The following is a 22,590-nucleotide window of genomic DNA, read 5'->3' on the forward strand; positions in this document are numbered from 1 at the left end:
TTGGTTATGCTGGACGCTGGACTCGCCGACTCGCCCTTGCTCGAAAAACACACTGCCGCTAAGATATTAAAATTTTCGCTTATTTACTCATAAAACACCGCAAATCGCGTCCTCCGTGAAGCGACTTTTCGCAGAGAGGCTCGAGCACCGTTCTTGGAACTAGAAAATCCGCAGGCAAACTGAAACATGGTGAGTTAGAAGCCATCCGGCTAACCGGCGTGGTTTTCCCAATCCCCCACGTGTTTGTTTTATCAAAAATGTTTGAGTTTTTATTTTTCACCACCTTTTATAATTCTATTTGTGATTTCAGACCGACGAGGTGAACCCTAAGGCTTACCCTTTGGCGCCGGCCGCCCTGACCAGCAAGATTTTGAACCTGGTGCAGCAGGCCATGAATTACAAGCAGCTCCGAAGAGGTGCCAATGAAGGTTTGTTGATTCCAGTTATTATCATTAAATTTATAATGTACAAAAATCTCTTTCGGTTTTTTTAGCAACCAAAACGCTTAACAGAGGTCTGTCCGAGTTTATTGTGATGGCAGCGGACGCCACACCTCTGGAAATTCTCCTGCACCTTCCTCTTCTGTGTGAGGACAAAAACGTTCCTTACGTCTTTGTTCGTTCAAAGCAGGGTATGCTTACAAAATTTTATGAATATTTAACTGAAATATCTTGATCTAAATTTCTTACTGAATCGTTCAATTAATTTTATTTTAAATTCAGCATACAAAAGTTTTATTAAACGTATATTTTGTCCTCAAGGTTGACTTGCTTATTTAATTTTGCAATGTTGCAGCTCTTGGAAGGGCGTGTGGAGTGTCCCGTCCTGTAATTGCCTGCTCTGTGACGGTGAATGAGGGCTCCCAGCTTAAGCCACAGATCCAATCCATCCAGCTTGAGATCGAAAAGCTGCTGGTCTAGGTGACCGCTGATCCTCTCACATGCATTTTAACTTTTTTTCTCATCACAATTCATTTTTTATTTTAAATGTTTCGAGACAAATGAAATATTGAATTCTTAATTATTCTGTATATTGTGAAAATATAATAACAACATTTGACAAAATCCCAGCAATTATTTAAATTCAAATATCAATCATCGTAAGTAAAAATCGGAGCAGCCGAAGTCTTCCAGTTTTGGTCCCAGCGCAGTTGTGCCCACTTTTTGATATTATCTCGGAATGATTTGTGCAACTGCTGCTGCTTCAGGTCACTGGGAAATCCTCTCAGCCAGTCGAGCAGTTGTTTCGCCAATTCGGATGAATCCGTGAACACCTTACCAGTCTTCCCCTCTTTAACAAGTTCTCCCAAGCTGCAAACATTTTTAATTTTTAAATTTGATACAAGTTTCCAAATTTACAGTTTTATAAGATTTAGTCCCTTTATAACGAAATTTACCGTTTATAAACATTTATTTTTAAGTTTGACTGAAGTTCCAAAATTAAATTTTTAAAGCTTTGGAACCTTAATAATGAAAGATTTGTTGTTTTCAATACTTATTTTAATTAGTCTATTACGACCCACCATTTAAAGTCGTAAGCCAGAACAGGAAGTCCACAGCCGAACATGTCGACCACTTTCATTGGCAGGTCGAGCCCGCTGGTCGAAGTGTGCAGACTGACACCCAAATTTGCACAGCCTAAAAATGGAGCAAAATAAGATGGAATTAAATCATTTGTTGAGTTTCTTACCCAAAAGTTTTGGGTAATCCTCCGCTTGCAGCCAAGGAGTGACAACCTTGACATTAATCCACTCCTTTTTGGCAATTGCTGCTTTGTAAAATTCCTTCAAAGGCCCTTTGCCTGTGATGGCGCAGACCAAAAATGGGTACGAGTCAGGATCTTGGCTTCGTGCATCTTCGTACTCTGAAATTTTCAATAGTAAGGAACTCGGTCACTTGAGATCAACGTTTTTTTCTTTTAATAATGTAAACCAAAATCATTCGCAGAAATCTAAAACGTTAATCAAAATATACCCTGGAGCGCGTCCAAGAGAATATTAAAGTCTTCGTCCTCCGTCCAGCTCGTACTGGACACTAAAATTGCAACAGGCCGGTCATCTTGGACATTCAAAGCAGTGCCAAGGTCACTGTAATGCTGGGACAATTCTGCCAGAACATCCACTGGTTTTGCAATAGGCTGGAAATGCATTGGCGGTCGATCATATAAAGTGATTACCCTAAAAAGAAAAATATTTGAATGAACTCAAATTTGATGTTTTCAGAAAAATCCCCACCGAACACCCCATCTTTCCAAAAGATCCTCCTTCATGGCCCTGGTGACGCAGAGGCCAGCGTCGGCTCGCTGTCCGAACCACCCCTCCAACCAGTATGTAATTTTCGGCAGGATGGGGAGGTTCTTCTCTGTCATTTCCTCTTTTTTATTGGAAAGAGCCGCAGCTGCCATGACCGAGTATCCGTAGTTGTGCCAGTCGATGATGAATCGACACTTGGGGTTGACAATTCGGCAGAAGATCCAGCACACCCCGAGAGTTGGCACCGACGGAGGGTTCTGCATCAGTAGGTGGGAGCATCGACCTTCACTCAGTCGCACCCAGATGAGGGCCAGCAACAGGGTGACAGCCTGCCAGAGAGCCTTCAGGACGTAGGCACACAAACCAGGCAAATCTAAATTAAAAGAAATTTTTTGAATAATTATCCAGAATTAAAAACTTTGAAACTGAAGTGTACATACATTTTCTGAAATTAGGGCAAGGTTGTATGAAGTGGAGTTGGATGGACGAGTTCTGGGTCAGCTCTTTGATGGGCACCGACCCTTGGTAGCCGACGAGGTCGACGTTGATGCCCTCCTTGGCCAGGGACAACGAGTGGTACTGCATGCGAGGGCTTCGGCCGATGTCCCCGAGGACGACGACGCAAGCTCGTTTGCTTCCTCGCGATGACATTTTCTGCGGAAAACAGGTTTTCAATTATATTGCTCAAGGTTCAACTGACGAGGATTTGGTAAAGATTTCTCACCTCAGTTGCAAATCATCACGTCAATTCGTTCAACTCGACTTGACGACAAACACACTGAGCAAAAAAAAAGAGACGAGGAGGGCCCTAAACAGTTTGAGAATAGTTTTAGATTTTGTTTTTGTTGGTTCTGGTTGTGTGCATGACAAGAGTTTAAGTAAGGAGCTAGACGTGTGTTGGAAACAAATACGTTGATTAATTTTTTTGCTCACCTTATTCAGTGAAGCTAATTTTCTTAAGTTTTTAACTTTCAATATTTTTACCAGTTATAAGTTTAAATTTAATTAGATTAATCATAATCGAAATTTTATTTTTAGGTACCAATGAACCTTTAAAGATCCTTTGAACACTGCAAATTTCAACGTGTCTTTACGATTCAGCCAATCAAAGCGCACAATTTTTTTTATTCGGTCCAATCAATGAACGAGAAACGAGAATTTATATATTCAGCAGTTTCGTTGATGATTGAATGATGTTGTAATGATGACATGTGTTAAGTTAAAATATGAATTCATGATAAAAAAAAATAGCGTCTTTTTATATGTATGCGTCCTGCAAAAATTATTTTGAAAATTCCAGCAAAAAGTAACTTACAGAGAATCAATTTCGCCATAGCCAACGTAGAGATAATCGGGTTCCCAAATATCAACCGCGCGCGCTTGCTGATCAAAGCAATTTTGCAACAATTTTGCCTCAATAAAAGCAAACTGCGAAAAGAGAAGAAAACTTTTACGGAATGAACCACTGATCACTCACGCCACCAACAGGCGGGTAAGCACACTACTTCCAAAATTTGAATAGGCGCGCATTTTACAGGCGCAGCAACTTCCGAGCGAGTCGAGCAGTCGAGCCAATGAGAACGCGAGCACAAGGAATTTGCAAAGTTCTCTCTGATTGGTCAATGGTTATTCAGAATTTCAGAGGCATGCAGCCATGAATGCGCTCCTAGTTCTGAATTCCTTTTATCGTTTCCATAATATCCGTCGTGTTTTTATGTACGTACTTCTCTACTATATGTACAATTGGGTTATAATTATAAATTCCGTATTTAGTTCCATTTTCCTGCACTGCTGACGCTAACAACATCTGCAGAGAGCAGTCAGCAGATCACGACCAGATCACGACGCAGAGGAGTCAAATGTATGTACATAATTATGTACTTATTGTACATAGTCAATAGTCAACAAAAACAAAAGTGCGGACTGCGGGGATCATTGCATTGGAACGACAGCGGAGGCGGGATCGACGACTGACCTCGTGAAGGTGTAAAATGCATTGTTTTAACCAGTTTTGCGCCCTGGACACGCTGAATCCGCAGCTTGGTTCGTCTGAATGTGCTCAAGGGCAGGTACGAGGAGACCCTGGAGACATGGCTGGCCATGAACTTTCTTGTCATCGAGTACAAGGCGCTGTGGAAGTCCATCGACGACTGTCCCACTTGGGACACTTCGAACGTTTGGGACAACTCGCAACAACTCTTGCAAGAGTTGATTGGCATAAATTTAAAGGTGATAAAACCATGCTATTAAATTTGATCTCATTTTAATTTTTTAATTTACAGTTTGAAGACTATCTGCTGCTGCAGAATCGAATGTCCAGTCTGAGAGTGGAATTGCTGGAAAAAGTGAGGCCTCACTTTGGTGCCCCTTGGCCCAAAATTGCGGAAACTTCAGCTATAAATCAGTACATTGACCTAATCAAGTTCCAAATTGGCTGTATTCAACAGAATTCAAGGTATTTGAAATTTATTTTAATTTTAGAAAATGATAAAATTTATGAAAGTTTAAATGCAAATCAGAATATATGATAGTGAAGTTAAAAGCCCGGAAAAAGTTGAGAAGAAGTTTGCCAAAATGTATAAAAACCTGGAGAAAGTGGACAAGTAAATGGAATCATAACTTTTAAATTGAAGTGAAAGGAATTTAATTTATGTTTTTCCAGATTTGGAAAGCGATCTCTGCTTGCGTGTTGGAGCATTAAGAAAAAACCATTGACCGCTTCTAATTTGCACATCTGGGAATTCTCTCCTGACACTCCAGCATTGTCTTATCAACTCCCTGCTGAAGTTTCCTCACAAATAAGGACCGAAGCGACTGGAGAAAGTGCAGGTCAGGAGGTGGCAAGGCGCTCCACCATGCATGTGTGGAGGTTTTTGGGCGAGGCCGAATGGCGCCTTCCTGGCCAAATGGTCAAGCTGGCGCACCACTTACAAGATGTAGAGAAAAGACTCGTCAGTAATATTTGTTTTATATTATAACAGATTTACTAAAATCGATCAATTTATTATAGGTAGAGAAGCAAGAGCAGCTAGATGAACTGGAATTGGTTGTGCTGCAGCAGCTGAAAGAGGTCAGAATCGAAAAGAACCTTTTACACCATGAATTAGCACGCAACAGGAAGTTCCTCACGCAGATCCTACTTGAGAAGCTGGTCAATGAAAACCAGACGCTAAAGCAGCTCAGGGTGTCCACCCGCTACCCGCAGAGCGAGGACCCTGTTGTGCAGGAACTTTTGCAAAAAAACCTTGTGCTTGAGCATCAGGTGTGTTGAAAAATAAAACTGACATTATTAGTCGAGTACAGATTAAGTCAAATTAATATTTAAATCTAGTTTAGAAAAACTCAAACAATATTTTGAAAGGTACAAGCGCTTGAAAGGGTTGTGGAATACAATCGAGAAGAGGCTGCGCGGCACAAAGAACGGTCCTGCAGCATCACCAACAGCCTGAACAACGCTGTCAACTCGCTGGAGCAGATTGCAGTCATGTTCATTCTACACGAGCGCACCGACCAGCAACTTGTTCTGAAGCTCAGGTCGATCGTGCAGACCGATGACCATCTACAGGGCCTTGTTGGGATGCTCAATAAAGAGGACCTTTCTGTAAAAGCCCTCAAACTTTTGTTAAATATCCACTTTTGAAAATTTGAATTTAAAAAAGGTACTGCAAAAGTCTTTGCAGAAAGGCAATGTGGACCAGGCCGTGTTGTCTGGCCTGATGGAAGATCTGGACCGCCAGCAGAGTGAAGCAGAGGAAGAAATTCACAAAGAAGAAAAATCAAAACATCGACACAGCTCAAGTGTGGATGACCAATGACTGGAAAAGAACAAGTTCCTCAGACCATAGGCTAGACGCCTCAAAATCAAAACACAAAAGCAGCAGGGAAGACAAAGACAGGTATAGGCACTCATTGAATAGCAAGAGACCCAGTCGACCCAGAGAAGACAAGAAAAAAGACACCGAAAAAATTAAGAGAGAGCCTGTCGACTACTTTAGACAACCTGAATATGGAAAAACTGAAAATCTCCTCCCTCGGTGACCTTTTGAAGATGCGCGCCTTGTAAAATCTTGATAACACTCATCCTAGCAAGAAGTATAATGAGAAGAAGAAAAAGATTGATTTTAATATCTATTTGAAATTTTATCTTGTTTCTGTCCTCAGAACTAAAGTTTATTCGGGGGATGAAAGCATTTCGTGGCGAGAGGTACCCACTTAGCAAGATTTGTGCATCAAGATACTTCAAGATAATGTTGATGGTTTGTCAGTTTCTAAATAAATAAAGTTAAATTCTCATAAAATATTTCGGCGCAGCTTACGAGCATGTGGGCAGTGTACCATTCTTTTTACTCGAGCCATGCAGTGTTTTCACAGGCAAATGCATTGCAGCTGCGGCTCCCATAGAGCACTACAACCAGTAATTTGTTGAAGATCTTGACGCTCTATGGGAGTCTTTGGTCAGCAATGAGTTTAAGACTGCTATTAGGCAAGAATATGAATGCTGGAGAGATGTTTATGAGGTTGGAACATTGATTATTTCCATACATTATTTTCTTTCCATCCGTTGCTTACAAATTTCCCTTTTTTTATTTCAGAGATCTCAGCTTGCTGCGAAAATAAAAGATAATAATGAAGCAAGGAAAGCTCCACAATGAACCACCAAGTTAGCTTTTGAACACTCTTTGGTCAAGTTTCCTTGCAGTGTATGGAAACAGCAGAGGTAACTTACAAAATAATTGTGCATTTTTCTGTTTTTAACCTTTAACTTTTTCCAAGGAAAAACATGTGACTGCTATAGAAGATCTCTTCCAAGCAAAGTTTCTCAATCTTATGACTCTAATGAGGCTGGCCCGTCAGGAATGTCGTCCAAAGACTTGCTCTCACTGTTGCTGTCGGTCTCTTAAGTGACTGTCCTTGTAAGTCAAAAAGAGACTTTGATGAATATTCTTCAATGCTAAGTGAATTTGAAAATTCATCTACAGCTACTGTGATCAAAGGTAAAGAGACCATTGATGCAGAAGACACTAAAATTCATGAAGACCAATTGCAGGCGGTGAAATTTTTTATTTATGATTTATGACTTTTTGATTGTTTTCGTTAAAATTTGAATAGTGTCCTTCAATTTAAGGCAGATCATATACTAGTGATTTCAATATGGTTTAATTTGCCTAGATATATCGCATCGTCTTGATTTTTTTAATTTTATCTAGAAACCATTTTTTTTTTAATACCAACATGGGAAAATGATAAAAAAAAACTAAGAACTCATTCAATTGAGAGTTAATTATTGACTCAATGAATTGAAATTCATTTTCATATTTTGAGAAAATCTATCTATTCCTGCATGCTTGAATTAATGTAAATTGAGCAATCACATCAGTTTTTACCATCTTACTCCAAGAAATCCAAGATATTTGGCTAATATTTCAATCAATTGCAACATATTCATAATATTTAAGCAAACTTTTGACATAATAATTAGTACTTTCATAGGTAAAATACATTTTACTAACAATATTTTATATTGACAGAAAATAATTATGCACAAAAACGCTTTTTCTTGACTTTTTTATGCCTTAAGTATTCAAAAAAACTTATAGAAAATATCACAGGGTCATATTTGAGTATCGCCTTGTTTAAAATTTCCAGATTTAATTTAATTAGGAACGTGATTTCTTAATAATACGATTTATGTAACATTTATGTAAAAATTTTCAAAGCTAAATTGATGGCATTAATGTCTAACAATTTAAAAGAATATTTGCATTTTTAATCAAAGGAAATGTTGAATTATTTATTTCCATGAAAACATTTCATTTATTTCAACTCTTTTGATCCGAAAAAGCGAATTTATTACATAAAAATTACCAAAAATTAAATTCATAGCAAAAAAGGCGCGAGTCCCCTTGTGTGCCACTTCCCGCGCAGCGTCAAGGCAGGGCCCTGATTGGTCGAGCCGAAATTTGTAACCGAGTCGATGTCCTTGAAATGAGTGCAAAAGACGCTCTCTTCCCTCGCAGACGCCGAGCGCATCAGACGCGTCCCCGACCTCTCAGCCCTCGGCCTACTGTAAGGTATGTAATTAATCTTTAATCTCGTACATTTTTTCATAATTTTGGTGCCATTATCCCATTTCCAGCCCTCTTTATACGCCAGCGTCGTCGTTTAACTATTTATTGCGTCGGAATTTCCGTTATTAACAAAGATTTTTCGACCTACAATGTCCGTTTCATGTTCTCACTCATTAAATGCTCAAAAGCGATTCAATTTGTTAGTTAATTGAAACTCCGCTGTCATTATTTACATGAATTGCTCTTAGATTTCCGTCTTTTTCTGATTTTATCCCGTTTGGTTGAGATTTTCGTCGCCGCCGCGGCCCCTTCGCCGCCTTTCGGGCGCCGCCGCTCCTGATCCGCGGCCCGCGCGGCGGAATCTCGCGGTTTGCAGCGAAATTGCGCGCGTCGACCTGCCAAGTCGCCAGATTTCCCGATTTCGCCTCGGTTAGGGCGCAGTCGGCCGCCGATTACGCGACTCGAGGTCGTCTGGCCGAACACCGCGGTTCTTCGACGAGACGAAAAGTCCGTGGGCGTCGGCGAGGGCGCCCCCTTCGACGGCTTTATTGGCCAAAATGGCCAGATAATAAGTTATGCTTAAAAAAATTATTGCGATAGAAATCGTCTTCATATTTTATCCTTTAATTGTCTACGTAATATCTGGAGATTTCATTTTGCAACGCAATTATTTTTTTCCAGACATTGCACTCCTGCTTCTCAATTTTCAAGTTTTCAAACCTTCCTCCCCCATGCGCCATTGAGCTGTCATCGCGTCTGCAAGCGCATAAGCAACAAGAGATTCGAGCGTGTGAACGTGTTCAAGCACGATTTTCGGCCCATGGTTGTTTCTTGACTGGCGATTGGTCAATCAGCACTCTTTGCCGCATAGCAACTATTTCCTCTTTCACGGGATTGGTTTTTTTTTGTACATATGGACTGATCGTCGCCAAAACAGGAATTGACGAAAAAATGTGCGATCCAACAAATTCAGACGAAATTGAGTTGCAAACTTGTTGCGTCATCATCTCGCTGGTCTCAAACCCCAATTTTCCCTTCCTCCTCCCGACTTCATGCCGGATTTGGACGGCAAATAATCCTAGAATAACCCCTGGGTAATTCTAATTTCGCGATCTCTGATTATGTATTTTCCTTTTCCGGTTTAATTTAATTTCGGTATTGATTTTTGTAATTCGGACTTAATCTGACTGATTTTAATCTGAATCCAATCTTATAATTTTAAACTATTGCTTCATTCTTTAAACAAAACCATGGCATTAAAGAAACTTAATGTCTCCTTACAAAAATCTCTTTTTGTTTTCGTTTTTTTTTTATATGTGAAGTAATTCGACTCTTTTGATTGAATTTTGCTGAAACCTTTAGAGTTTCAAATTATGTTATAAGTTAAATCTAAAAAATTAATTTTGGGATCTATGAAACAAAATATTTCACCATCAATTTTCCAACGAGGGATATAATTATGTAATATAAATAATTATATATAATTATTATAATAAAAAAATATAACAATAATTTCGGTACTAATCTTCGTTTTTTTCTGTTTTTAGGGTTCCTATTTTCGGCGATTGCCGTATAGCTACCAACCTGCGTGCGGTAATTTGTGTGCCAGAGATCTCTCCGAGACAGACAGGAGCGAAACCAGCGAGCGAGTCCTGTTATCCGGCTGAACCTCTGGAGAGGTAGGATTGTTTTCTTTCTTTTCCTTAGCGCGATGGTTTACTGGCAAGAAGAAAGGGGCTCAAAAGGGGCCCATTTCTTCTTGTTCTTTATATGTCGCGTTCGGCAGCGCCGGCCGCCAGAGGTTTGCATCCTATCGGGCGCCGCGGCTCCCGATTGGTGCCGCCGAGCCTGCCAGAAGCGAGTCAAACGACGCAAAGACGACGTCCCCCGCAACCGCCTCGACGGCGGCGCCGACCCGGATCGACGCCGTGGCCTCCGTGTTTCCGTGTTTTTTCCTAACGCCCCGCGCGGCAAAGCGAACTCGTCCGCCGCTCTCGCGGAACCGTCCGGTCGCAGAGCACCTGCGCGTCCGCCGCAAAATTCCGCGTCGCACTTAAAAGCTGAATTTTCGAATTTTGCCTCTGCTCGGCCGCAGTTGGCAAAAAACGTGATTTGAGGTCATCCGGGTGATGAAGCGTGTACCTGCTGAATGGCTTGGTGCGTCAACGAGTAGGGATGAAATACATAATTCTCGCGTCAAGTCAACGAAACTGGGCAGAAAATCCTAGTCGCCGTCCACTGCTTTCTTGTAAAAAAAATTAATATTTGTTGAATAAGAAATGATACATTTACATGAAATAATAATAATTTGACCGGGCGGCACGCTTCTATACTTAAAGGTAAACTCGGTGCGCAAAATCTTTAGTGAAAAGTCAAATTTGAATTATAGACTAGCGTTTTCTTTGAAAAGATACATAATGATAATAGTAACCCATTTGCAGTCGTTTTATTCAAATTCAAGTCTCAAAATCGTGATTCTCGCAATATGTTAGGCCTGCTGGATGATCGAGCAAACTTAAATCCCCCGCCTTGCTGATCCGTCAAGAAAAGTTGATAATTTTACTTTATCTATTCCCGCCTGGAACAACTCCCCTATTGTGCAGGGGGTGCGGCTCTTTGCTCGGATTTGCCGGAACAACCCACCTGTTTTTTGCGGAACAAGTCTCCGGCGGAACAATTCACCGTATACCCGTGTTGTATGCCTATACGCAGCGCGCGCTGAGAGGGATGGAAATAAAAGCAGCCAGGAATGCACGCTCATGTTACAAGTTTAGCACTTTCGAACGACTCAAAATTAATCTAATTGATTGACCTGAGAACCGATTTCTAACTCAAATTCCTCAAAAAGTTCAGCCTAAAATCTTAAACTAAATAACGCCAAACTCAAACTTTTTTTTTATTGAAAGATATTTATTTATTATTTAAAAAAAAAATCGCCTTTTTATTTGAGACTTTGCACTTTTGAGCCTCTGCGATTATTTTCCTAGGCATGCACTCTGTAAATTTTATTTTTCCCTTTTTTCTAATAGATTATTTTTTTCCGAAAAATATGCCAAAAAATATCGTTTTTTTTCTATCATAACCCTTGAACAGTTGCGAATTTTAGCGTCCGGCATTGTGTGAGAATGTGAGGGAAATATTTGTCTCTATTAAAAAAATGGTCTTGCAATTAAGTGTTTAATTATTACAATTTGCATGTTGCACGGGTGTTGCGCCTAAGTCATGTTTTTGGCGAACGGGAAACTTTATTGTTGTTATGTTGGCTGTTGAACAGATCGAGAAAAAAAAACAAAAATTGCATAGTCTTGGTGAATCACAATCAAAAGTAATCTTTTGAGAAGAGGGGGGGAAACTCTCTTTTCATTTTTACCTCTCTTATCATGCAATTAAAGATTCGTTTTTGCATTAGGTTTAAATGTGATTTTGTGCCATGAATAAATGTATATTGATGTTACGTCGTCAATTGTACACGTAATTTTATTGATTGGGTCTGATTAGACATCTGATCTAATTAATTCAATTGGAATATAAATATAATTTATATTAAATAATATTATAATTATGAATAAAAAAACAAAATTTCCACATTCACTTGTCTAGAGGATCCAGGTTAATTGATAACCAGTTGATGATGATTCCTTCTGATGGAAATCTTTTGCACGCTCTTTGTTTCCGCTTGCTTCAAAGAAATCGTAGTCTTTCCTGTCATTTTGTGTGCAGTTAAGAATTTTTCATATTTGAGATGACATTATTTGTCTTCTTATGCCAAAAACCCAAATAATGACGGCTGCAAGCGCGGCGGGTGTGCTGTGCACTTTCTGCTGCTCCCAGCTTTCGCGGTGATGCACGAAATTATAATGCACTCGGGGGTAGGCTTTACCTCGCTTTTTATTTTTTGCGTGTCGTCAAACCCGCGCAAGCGTATGCTTTGTGTGTTATTACGGATGTCGTTTTTATTTTCCTTTGCCCGTCTTGACCGAAAGTCGGCGCCGGACCCAGCGCTTTTGAAGCCTGCACCTGTTACAGATTTTTCTCCCAACCAATTTTTCATAATTGGCCGACTTGTTTAGGAAAAAAAATTGAATTTCAGTTTTATTATTTCATAAAAATTTAAATTTATTAAAGACATACGTCAAATATAAACAATCAACTATTTTTATTCATTTTTAATTTGGGCTGTTTATGCTCCAAAAGCATAAATAAAAAGCCACTAGAAACTCATATAGTGTCATATAGTAGGTTTAAAAATATGAATTGTATAAAAAAATTAAAAAAGGGAATAATTTTATATATTTATAAATATAAATTTATATCCTTGAATTACTTATTATTAAGTTTAAATCTTTTACCTCCCGCTTGGTTTTTAAAAATTAAAAGAATTCCAATGTTTGAAAATAATTTTATATTGAAGCATTGGTTCTGTTAGTAAAAACACAGCGCGCACAATTTAAATCAAACGATTTCATGGGTCAAACGTCTACCATTTCCGAATCCCCCGATCAGATCGAAAAAGATAAGAAAATTTGTTCTCTCACGATTGCATCAGCCCTCCAACAGCGGCCGGTACAATTGGGAATGAACAGCGGAGTCAGCGCCTCTCCTGAAAAATTGAGAAAGACAGGTAGGCTTGCTTTTTGTGTGTGCGAGGGCTCTCACTGGCAGGGGGTTAAAGGGCCCCTTTCTTCTTGTTCTGTGTAATAAAAAAAAAAAATGAGCAGTCACCGGTCTCGAAAAATCGCGCTGTTTTTGAGAGCCCGTCTGGGGCGCTAAACTTTCATCGCCCTGGAACCGACCCGCGCCGCCGAAAAATTCGGCAATTCAGCCGCAGCGAGCCCGGGCGACCCCTGGAAAAATCAGCCCAAAAATTAACTTAATTTTATTTATTTATTTTTTTTTTAAATCGATAATCCGGCCACTAGAACGCGAGCGGCGGCCGCCGGCGTGTGCTTTTTTTCTCCCAGAAGAAAAGCACAGCGCGTGAGAAATGCAAAGCGACAAAGGAAACTCGGAGGTGCCGTGTTTTGATAAAATCCCTTGGAAACCCGCGATTTATGCACATTTCAACCGCCGTCGTCCAAATTCGGCCGCGGGAGTCTAAGATCGGCCCGGGGGCCGACGGTGGTCCGCCCGGGGCCCGCGGCTTTCGATCATAATTATAGTAGGTTTAAAAATATGAATTGTATTCACACATTAAAAAAAGGTATAATTTTACTTATTCCTTTGAATTATTTATTATAAAATTTTAATCTTTTTCCTCCCGCTTGGATTTTAAAAATGAAAATACTTCCAATGTTTTGTTAATAATTTTATTGCGCGAAGTATTAGTTCTGTTCGTATGAACACAGCAAGCTGCTCGCGCACATAATTTAAATCGAGCGATTTCATTTGTCAAACGTCTACAATTGCCCCTATAGGATCGAAAAAGATCAGAAAATTTGATCTCTCATGATTACATCAACCAAGGAGACATCAACCCTCCGCCAGCGGTCGGTTTGAATGGGAGCGCCAGCCAATCAGCGCGCGATCCCACGCCAATCCACGCCAAAATCCGTAAATTATGTGCATTTTTTTCTCCTGATTTGTAGAAAAAAAATCCTGACCAATTGCCAACCGACCGGTGCTGAGGAAATTTCATTTTTCTGTCAAAGCGAGTTCAAACGGATTTGTATACGCGCGGAGGCGACCGGGCTGGGTTTCTTCTCTGCCGCTGATTGTAATCTGCCTTCCTTGAATTAAAATATTAATAATAGAATATGCAAATGATTACGAGCCCTTGAAGATCGTGCCCGAAAATATGTGTTATTTAATTATTTTATTCAACAATAATTTTTTTAATTCAATATGCAAGTTTTTTTTATAAGTAAATGTGATTTGAAATGCAATTGGACCTACAAAAAGGTGTGAAAAAGGCCAGCCCCGTCAGGATTGGAACCCTGCATGGTATGGGCCCCGGGGATTAGTATTCTGCGCCCCGAGTCCTCCCGTGCAAGCTCTTACCCAACTGGGCTGGCCGGCGCGCCAACAAAGTACCGAAAAAAATTGGCTTATTAAGTGACAGGCCCAGGCCGAACAAGGTCACGCATCACAACAATGAAATTTAATATTACTTTCATTGTTGTTTGAGCAACATTCACAATTTGCTCTAATTTTTTTGATGCTTGATCGTTGGAATCTCTAGTTTAAAATTCTTTTAATCGGTTGGATTTCAAATTTAATTCCAGCAAACCGCTTTACATAAATATTAATTAATGGTTTTGCAGAAAACACACTAATAGAGTCAAAATTGTGAGTAAATTGAATTCGGTTTGAAACTTTCGAAAAGAGTTTTTTATTTTTAATTAATTTTGATTAAATAATACTTTTAAAATGTTAGTTTTGAAAATTATAATCATTTAGAAAAAAATCATTTTGACAATAATCAAAATGATTCCAACAACTTAGAATATAGAATTGATTAAATTATGCAGCAAACCCAGTTAAAATTATTATCTTTTTCTATCATGGCATTTTACAATTTAAGTGAAATTTCATTTTTCTGTCAAAGCGAGTTAAACGGATTTGAATACGCGCGGAGGCGACAGGGCCGGGTTTCTTCTCTGCCGCTGATTCTTATCTGCCTTCCTTGAATTAAAATAATAAAATATTAATAATAAAATATGCAAATGATTACGAGCCCTTGAAGATCGTGCCCGAAAATATGTGTTATTTAATTATTTTATTCAATAATAATTTTTTTAATTCAATATGCAAGTTTTTTTTATAAGTAAATGTGATTTGTAATGCAATTGGACCTACAAAAAGGTGTGAAAAAGGCCAGCCCCGTCAGGATTGGAACCCTGCATGGTATGGGCCCCGGGGATTAGTATTCTGCGCCCCGAGTCCTCCCGTGCAAGCTCTTACCCAACTGGGCTGGCCGGCGCGCCAACAAAGTACCGAAAAAAATTGGCTTATTAAGTGACAGGCCCAGGCCGAACAAGGTCACGCATCACAACAATGAAATTTAATATTACTTTCATTGTTGTTTGAGCAACATTCACAATTTGCTCTAATTTTTGTGATGCTTGATCGTTGGAATCTCTAGTTTAAAATTCTTTTAATCGGTTGGATTTCAAATTTAATTCCAGCAAACCGCTTTACATAAATATTAATTAATGGTTTTGCAGAAAACACACTAATAGAGTCAAAATTGTGAGTAAATTGAATTCGGTTTGAAACTTTCGAAAAGAGTTTTTTATTTTTAATTAATTTTGATTAAATAATACTTTTAAAATGTTAGTTTTGAAAATTATAATCATTTAGAAAAAAATCATTTTGACAATAATCAAAATGATTCCAACAACTTAGAATATAGAATTGATTAAATTATGCAGCAAACCCAGTTAAAATTATTATCTTTTTCTATCATGGCATTTTACAATTTAAGTGAAATTTCATTTTTCTGTCAAAGCGAGTTAAACGGATTTGAATACGCGCGGAGGCGACAGGGCCGGGTTTCTTCTCTGCCGCTGATTCTTATCTGCCTTCCTTGAATTAAAATAATAAAATATTAATAATAAAATATGCAAATGATTACGAGCCCTTGAAGATCGTGCCCGAAAATATGTGTTATTTAATTATTTTATTCAACAATAATTTTTTTAATTCAATATGCAAGTTTTTTTTTATAAGTAAATGTGATTTGAAATGCAATTGGACCTATAAAAAGGTGTGAAAAAGGCCAGCCCCGTCAGGATTGGAACCCTGCATGGTATGGGCCCCGGGGATTAGTATTCTGCGCCCCGAGTCCTCCCGTGCAAGCTCTTACCCAACTGGGCTGGCCGGCGCGCCAACAAAGTACCGAAAAAAATTGGCTTATTAAGTGACAGGCCCAGGCCGAACAAGGTCACGCATCACAACAATGAAATTTAATATTACTTTCATTGTTGTTTGAGCAACATTCACAATTTGCTCTAATTTTTGTGATGCTTGATCGTTGGAATCTCTAGTTTAAAATTCTTTTATTCGGTTGGATTTCAAATTTAATTCCAGCAAACCGCTTTACATAAATATTAATTAATGGTTTTGCAGAAAACACACTAATAGAGTCAAAATTGTGAGTAAATTGAATTCGGTTTGAAACTTTCGAAAAGAGGTTTTTATTTTTAATTAATTTTGATTAAATAATACTTTTAAAATGTTAGTTTTGAAAATTATAATCATTTAGAAAAAAATCATTTTGACAATAATCAAAATGATTCCAACAACTTACAATATAGAATTGATTAAATTATGCAGCAAACCCAGTTAAAATTATTATCTTTTTCTATCATGGCATTTTACAATTTAAGTGAAATTTCATTTTTCTGTCAAAGCGAGTTAAACGGATTTGAATACGCGCGGAGGCGACAGGGCCGGGTTTCTTCTCTGCCGCTGATTCTTATCTGCCTTCCTTGAATTAAAATAATAAAATATTAATAATAAAATATGCAAATGATTACGAGCCCTTGAAGATCGTGCCCGAAAATATGTGTTATTTAATTATTTTATTCAACAATAATTTTTTTAATTCAATATGCAAGTTTTTTTTATAAGTAAATGTGATTTGAAATGCAATTGGACCTATAAAAAGGTGTGAAAAAGGCCAGCCCCGTCAGGATTGGAACCCTGCATGGTATGGGCCCCGGGGATTAGTATTCTGCGCCCCGAGTCCTCCCGTGCAAGCTCTTACCCAACTGGGCTGGCCGGCGCGCCAACAAAGTACCGAAAAAAATTGGCTTATTAAGTGACAGGCCCAGGCCGAACAAGGTCACGCATCACAACAATGAAATTTAATATTACTTTCATTGTTGTTTGAGCAACATTCACAATTTGCTCTAATTTTTTTGATGCTTGATCGTTGGAATCTCTAGTTTAAAATTCTTTTATTCGGTTGGATTTCAAATTTAATTCCAGCAAACCGCTTTACATAAATATTAATTAATGGTTTTGCAGAAAACACACTAATAGAGTCAAAATTGTGAGTAAATTGAATTCGGTTTGAAACTTTCGAAAAGAGGTTTTTATTTTTAATTAATTTTGATTAAATAATACTTTTAAAATGTTAGTTTTGAAAATTATAATCATTTAGAAAAAAATCATTTTGACAATAATCAAAATGATTCCAACAACTTACAATATAGAATTGATTAAATTATGCAGCAAACCCAGTTAAAATTATTATCTTTTTCTATCATGGCATTTTACAATTTAAGTGAAATTTCATTTTTCTGTCAAAGCGAGTTAAACGGATTTGAATACGCGCGGAGGCGACAGGGCCGGGTTTCTTCTCTGCCGCTGATTCTTATCTGCCTTCCTTGAATTAAAATAATAAAATATTAATAATAAAATATGCAAATGATTACGAGCCCTTGAAGATCGTGCCCGAAAATATGTGTTATTTAATTATTTTATTCAACAATAATTTTTTTAATTCAATATGCAAGTTTTTTTTATAAGTAAATGTGATTTGAAATGCAATTGGACCTATAAAAAGGTGTGAAAAAGGCCAGCCCCGTCAGGATTGGAACCCTGCATGGTATGGGCCCCGGGGATTAGTATTCTGCGCCCCGAGTCCTCCCGTGCAAGCTCTTACCCAACTGGGCTGGCCGGCGCGCCAACAAAGTACCGAAAAAAATTGGCTTATTAAGTGACAGGCCCAGGCCGAACAAGGTCACGCATCACAACAATGAAATTTAATATTACTTTCATTGTTGTTTGAGCAACATTCACAATTTGCTCTAATTTTTGTGATGCTTGATCGTTGGAATCTCTAGTTTAAAATTCTTTTATTCGGTTGGATTTCAAATTTAATTCCAGCAAACCGCTTTACATAAATATTAATTAATGGTTTTGCAGAAAACACACTAATAGAGTCAAAATTGTGAGTAAATTGAATTCGGTTTGAAACTTTCGAAAAGAGTTTTTTATTTTTAATTAATTTTGATTAAATAATACTTTTAAAATGTTAGTTTTGAAAATTATAATCATTTAGAAAAAAATCATTTTGACAATAATCAAAATGATTCCAACAACTTAGAATATAGAATTGATTAAATTATGCAGCAAACCCAGTTAAAATTATTATCTTTTTCTATCATGGCATTTTACAATTTAAGTGAAATTTCATTTTTCTGTCAAAGCGAGTTAAACGGATTTGAATACGCGCGGAGGCGACAGGGCCGGGTTTCTTCTCTGCCGCTGATTCTTATCTGCCTTCCTTGAATTAAAATAATAAAATATTAATAATAAAATATGCAAATGATTACGAGCCCTTGAAGATCGTGCCCGAAAATATGTGTTATTTAATTATTTTATTCAATAATAATTTTTTTAATTCAATATGCAAGTTTTTTTTATAAGTAAATGTGATTTGTAATGCAATTGGACCTACAAAAAGGTGTGAAAAAGGCCAGCCCCGTCAGGATTGGAACCCTGCATGGTATGGGCCCCGGGGATTAGTATTCTGCGCCCCGAGTCCTCCCGTGCAAGCTCTTACCCAACTGGGCTGGCCGGCGCGCCAACAAAGTACCGAAAAAAATTGGCTTATTAAGTGACAGGCCCAGGCCGAACAAGGTCACGCATCACAACAATGAAATTTAATATTACTTTCATTGTTGTTTGAGCAACATTCACAATTTGCTCTAATTTTTGTGATGCTTGATCGTTGGAATCTCTAGTTTAAAATTCTTTTAATCGGTTGGATTTCAAATTTAATTCCAGCAAACCGCTTTACATAAATATTAATTAATGGTTTTGCAGAAAACACACTAATAGAGTCAAAATTGTGAGTAAATTGAATTCGGTTTGAAACTTTCGAAAAGAGTTTTTTATTTTTAATTAATTTTGATTAAATAATACTTTTAAAATGTTAGTTTTGAAAATTATAATCATTTAGAAAAAAATCATTTTGACAATAATCAAAATGATTCCAACAACTTAGAATATAGAATTGATTAAATTATGCAGCAAACCCAGTTAAAATTATTATCTTTTTCTATCATGGCATTTTACAATTTAAGTGAAATTTCATTTTTCTGTCAAAGCGAGTTAAACGGATTTGAATACGCGCGGAGGCGACAGGGCCGGGTTTCTTCTCTGCCGCTGATTCTTATCTGCCTTCCTTGAATTAAAATAATAAAATATTAATAATAAAATATGCAAATGATTACGAGCCCTTGAAGATCGTGCCCGAAAATATGTGTTATTTAATTATTTTATTCAACAATAATTTTTTTAATTCAATATGCAAGTTTTTTTTTATAAGTAAATGTGATTTGAAATGCAATTGGACCTATAAAAAGGTGTGAAAAAGGCCAGCCCCGTCAGGATTGGAACCCTGCATGGTATGGGCCCCGGGGATTAGTATTCTGCGCCCCGAGTCCTCCCGTGCAAGCTCTTACCCAACTGGGCTGGCCGGCGCGCCAACAAAGTACCGAAAAAAATTGGCTTATTAAGTGACAGGCCCAGGCCGAACAAGGTCACGCATCACAACAATGAAATTTAATATTACTTTCATTGTTGTTTGAGCAACATTCACAATTTGCTCTAATTTTTGTGATGCTTGATCGTTGGAATCTCTAGTTTAAAATTCTTTTATTCGGTTGGATTTCAAATTTAATTCCAGCAAACCGCTTTACATAAATATTAATTAATGGTTTTGCAGAAAACACACTAATAGAGTCAAAATTGTGAGTAAATTGAATTCGGTTTGAAACTTTCGAAAAGAGGTTTTTATTTTTAATTAATTTTGATTAAATAATACTTTTAAAATGTTAGTTTTGAAAATTATAATCATTTAGAAAAAAATCATTTTGACAATAATCAAAATGATTCCAACAACTTACAATATAGAATTGATTAAATTATGCAGCAAACCCAGTTAAAATTATTATCTTTTTCTATCATGGCATTTTACAATTTAAGTGAAATTTCATTTTTCTGTCAAAGCGAGTTAAACGGATTTGAATACGCGCGGAGGCGACAGGGCCGGGTTTCTTCTCTGCCGCTGATTCTTATCTGCCTTCCTTGAATTAAAATAATAAAATATTAATAATAAAATATGCAAATGATTACGAGCCCTTGAAGATCGTGCCCGAAAATATGTGTTATTTAATTATTTTATTCAACAATAATTTTTTTAATTCAATATGCAAGTTTTTTTTATAAGTAAATGTGATTTGAAATGCAATTGGACCTATAAAAAGGTGTGAAAAAGGCCAGCCCCGTCAGGATTGGAACCCTGCATGGTATGGGCCCCGGGGATTAGTATTCTGCGCCCCGAGTCCTCCCGTGCAAGCTCTTACCCAACTGGGCTGGCCGGCGCGCCAACAAAGTACCGAAAAAAATTGGCTTATTAAGTGACAGGCCCAGGCCGAACAAGGTCACGCATCACAACAATGAAATTTAATATTACTTTCATTGTTGTTTGAGCAACATTCACAATTTGCTCTAATTTTTTTGATGCTTGATCGTTGGAATCTCTAGTTTAAAATTCTTTTATTCGGTTGGATTTCAAATTTAATTCCAGCAAACCGCTTTACATAAATATTAATTAATGGTTTTGCAGAAAACACACTAATAGAGTCAAAATTGTGAGTAAATTGAATTCGGTTTGAAACTTTCGAAAAGAGTTTTTTATTTTTTATTAATTTTGATTAAATAATACTTTTAAAATGTTAGTTTTGAAAATTATAATCATTTAGAAAAAAATCTTTTTGACAATAATCAAAATGATTCCAACAACTTACAATATAGAATTGATTAAATTATGCAGCAAACCCAGTTAAAATTATTATCTTTTTCTATCATGGCATTTTACAATTTAAGTGAAATTTCATTTTTCTGTCAAAGCGAGTTAAACGGATTTGAATACGCGCGGAGGCGACAGGGCCGGGTTTCTTCTCTGCCGCTGATTCTTATCTGCCTTCCTTGAATTAAAATAATAAAATATTAATAATAAAATATGCAAATGATTACGAGCCCTTGAAGATCGTGCCCGAAAATATGTGTTATTTAATTATTTTATGCAATAATAATTTTTTTAATTCAATATGCAAGTTTTTTTTATAAGTAAATGTGATTTGAAATGCAATTGGACCTACAAAAAGGTGTGAAAAAGGCCAGCCCCGTCAGGATTGGAACCCTGCATGGTATGGGCCCCGGGGATTAGTATTCTGCGCCCCGAGTCCTCCCGTGCAAGCTCTTACCCAACTGGGCTGGCCGGCGCGCCAACAAAGTACCGAAAAAAATTGGCTTATTAAGTGACAGGCCCAGGCCGAACAAGGTCACGCATCACAACAATGAAATTTAATATTACTTTCATTGTTGTTTGAGCAACATTCACAATTTGCTCTAATTTTTGTGATGCTTGATCGTTGGAATCTCTAGTTTAAAATTCTTTTATTCGGTTGGATTTCAAATTTAATTCCAGCAAACCGCTTTACATAAATATTAATTAATGGTTTTGCAGAAAACACACTAATAGAGTCAAAATTGTGAGTAAATTGAATTCGGTTTGAAACTTTCGAAAAGAGGTTTTTATTTTTAATTAATTTTGATTAAATAATACTTTTAAAATGTTAGTTTTGAAAATTATAATCATTTAGAAAAAAATCATTTTGACAATAATCAAAATGATTCCAACAACTTACAATATAGAATTGATTAAATTATGCAGCAAACCCAGTTAAAATTATTATCTTTTTCTATCATGGCATTTTACAATTTAAGTGAAATTTCATTTTTCTGTCAAAGCGAGTTAAACGGATTTGAATACGCGCGGAGGCGACAGGGCCGGGTTTCTTCTCTGCCGCTGATTCTTATCTGCCTTCCTTGAATTAAAATAATAAAATATTAATAATAAAATATGCAAATGATTACGAGCCCTTGAAGATCGTGCCCGAAAATATGTGTTATTTAATTATTTTATTCAACAATAATTTTTTTAATTCAATATGCAAGTTTTTTTTATAAGTAAATGTGATTTGAAATGCAATTGGACCTATAAAAAGGTGTGAAAAAGGCCAGCCCCGTCAGGATTGGAACCCTGCATGGTATGGGCCCCGGGGATTAGTATTCTGCGCCCCGAGTCCTCCCGTGCAAGCTCTTACCCAACTGGGCTGGCCGGCGCGCCAACAAAGTACCGAAAAAAATTGGCTTATTAAGTGACAGGCCCAGGCCGAACAAGGTCACGCATCACAACAATGAAATTTAATATTACTTTCATTGTTGTTTGAGCAACATTCACAATTTGCT

At 37.5% G+C, this 22,590-nt stretch overlaps 4 protein-coding genes across 9 annotated transcripts in view; 3 read left to right on the forward strand and 1 right to left on the reverse strand.

Annotated features, from left to right (window-relative positions):
* On the forward strand, nucleotides 1-1,064 carry LOC132194693 (NHP2-like protein 1). The gene is made up of 4 exons (XM_059616137.1): nucleotides 1-189; nucleotides 311-428; nucleotides 494-631; nucleotides 796-1,064. The coding sequence occupies exons 1-4, from the start codon at nucleotides 187-189 to the stop codon at nucleotides 918-920; spliced, it is 384 nt and encodes a 127-aa protein (XP_059472120.1). The 5' UTR covers nucleotides 1-186; the 3' UTR covers nucleotides 921-1,064.
* LOC132194691 (chitobiosyldiphosphodolichol beta-mannosyltransferase) lies at nucleotides 991-3,725 on the reverse strand. Of its 2 annotated transcripts, none has more exons than XM_059616134.1 (8): nucleotides 3,567-3,725; nucleotides 2,976-3,059; nucleotides 2,692-2,905; nucleotides 2,234-2,624; nucleotides 1,974-2,176; nucleotides 1,690-1,863; nucleotides 1,523-1,637; nucleotides 991-1,310 (listed from the first exon to the last, which is right to left on the reverse strand). In XM_059616134.1, exons 3-8 carry the CDS (start codon nucleotides 2,900-2,902, stop codon nucleotides 1,091-1,093), a joined length of 1,314 nt encoding a protein of 437 aa, XP_059472117.1. In that variant the 5' UTR covers nucleotides 2,903-2,905; nucleotides 2,976-3,059; nucleotides 3,567-3,725; the 3' UTR covers nucleotides 991-1,090. The 2 variants fall into 2 exon arrangements, with proteins under 2 accessions (XP_059472117.1, XP_059472118.1); XM_059616135.1 differs by lacking the exon at nucleotides 3,567-3,725 and adding an exon at nucleotides 3,185-3,203.
* LOC132194690 (uncharacterized) overlaps nucleotides 3,549-22,590 on the forward strand; it is a 25,175-nt gene continuing 6,133 nt past the window's right edge. The window contains exons 1-14 of one of the 5 annotated variants that reach the window (XM_059616128.1): nucleotides 3,549-3,967; nucleotides 4,025-4,480; nucleotides 4,534-4,706; nucleotides 4,771-4,854; nucleotides 4,914-5,202; nucleotides 5,262-5,513; nucleotides 5,613-5,852; nucleotides 5,911-6,343; nucleotides 6,413-6,507; nucleotides 6,563-6,768; nucleotides 6,844-6,968; nucleotides 7,025-7,164; nucleotides 8,135-8,322; nucleotides 9,867-9,998. In XM_059616128.1, the coding sequence (XP_059472111.1) occupies nucleotides 4,352-4,480; nucleotides 4,534-4,706; nucleotides 4,771-4,854; nucleotides 4,914-5,202; nucleotides 5,262-5,513; nucleotides 5,613-5,852; nucleotides 5,911-6,066 (1,323 nt within the window). In that variant the 5' untranslated portion in view covers nucleotides 3,549-3,967; nucleotides 4,025-4,351 and the 3' untranslated portion in view covers nucleotides 6,067-6,343; nucleotides 6,413-6,507; nucleotides 6,563-6,768; ... (2 more) ...; nucleotides 8,135-8,322; nucleotides 9,867-9,998. Of the gene's footprint in view, nucleotides 3,968-4,024; nucleotides 4,481-4,533; nucleotides 4,707-4,770; nucleotides 4,855-4,913; nucleotides 5,203-5,261; nucleotides 5,514-5,612; nucleotides 5,853-5,910; nucleotides 6,344-6,412; nucleotides 6,508-6,562; nucleotides 6,769-6,843; nucleotides 6,969-7,024; nucleotides 7,396-8,134; nucleotides 8,323-9,866; nucleotides 9,999-22,590 lie in introns of those variants that run through there. The other 4 variants (XM_059616132.1, XM_059616133.1, XM_059616131.1 and 1 more) reach the window with 4 other exon arrangements.
* LOC132194692 (uncharacterized) overlaps nucleotides 12,894-22,590 on the forward strand; it is a 40,641-nt gene continuing 30,944 nt past the window's right edge. The window contains exon 1 of the mRNA XM_059616136.1: nucleotides 12,894-12,940. The gene's annotated coding sequence lies outside the window, so the exon portion shown is untranslated. The remainder of the gene's footprint in view (nucleotides 12,941-22,590) is intronic.

Source organism: Neocloeon triangulifer, unplaced genomic scaffold (assembly GCF_031216515.1).
Source record: "Neocloeon triangulifer isolate White Clay Creek 2 clone unplaced genomic scaffold, ASM3121651v1 ptg000008l, whole genome shotgun sequence".
In the NCBI taxonomy this organism is placed as follows: Eukaryota; Metazoa; Arthropoda; class Insecta; order Ephemeroptera; family Baetidae; genus Neocloeon; species Neocloeon triangulifer.

Coding starts and splice junctions, on each gene's coding strand:
- LOC132194691 (XM_059616134.1), bottom strand. CDS start 2,902: ATGTCATCGCGAGGAAGCAAACGAGCTTGCGTCGTCGTCCTCGGGGAC. Junction 2,177..2,233: donor TTGGAAAGATGGGGTGTTCG/GTGGGGATTTTT, acceptor TTTTCTTTTTAG/GGTAATCACTTTATATGATC. Junction 1,864..1,973: donor TCTCTTGGACGCGCTCCAGG/GTATATTTTGAT, acceptor TGAAAATTTCAG/AGTACGAAGATGCACGAAGC.
- LOC132194693 (XM_059616137.1), top strand. Junction 429..493: donor CCGAAGAGGTGCCAATGAAG/GTTTGTTGATTC, acceptor CGGTTTTTTTAG/CAACCAAAACGCTTAACAGA. Junction 632..795: donor CTTTGTTCGTTCAAAGCAGG/GTATGCTTACAA, acceptor GCAATGTTGCAG/CTCTTGGAAGGGCGTGTGGA.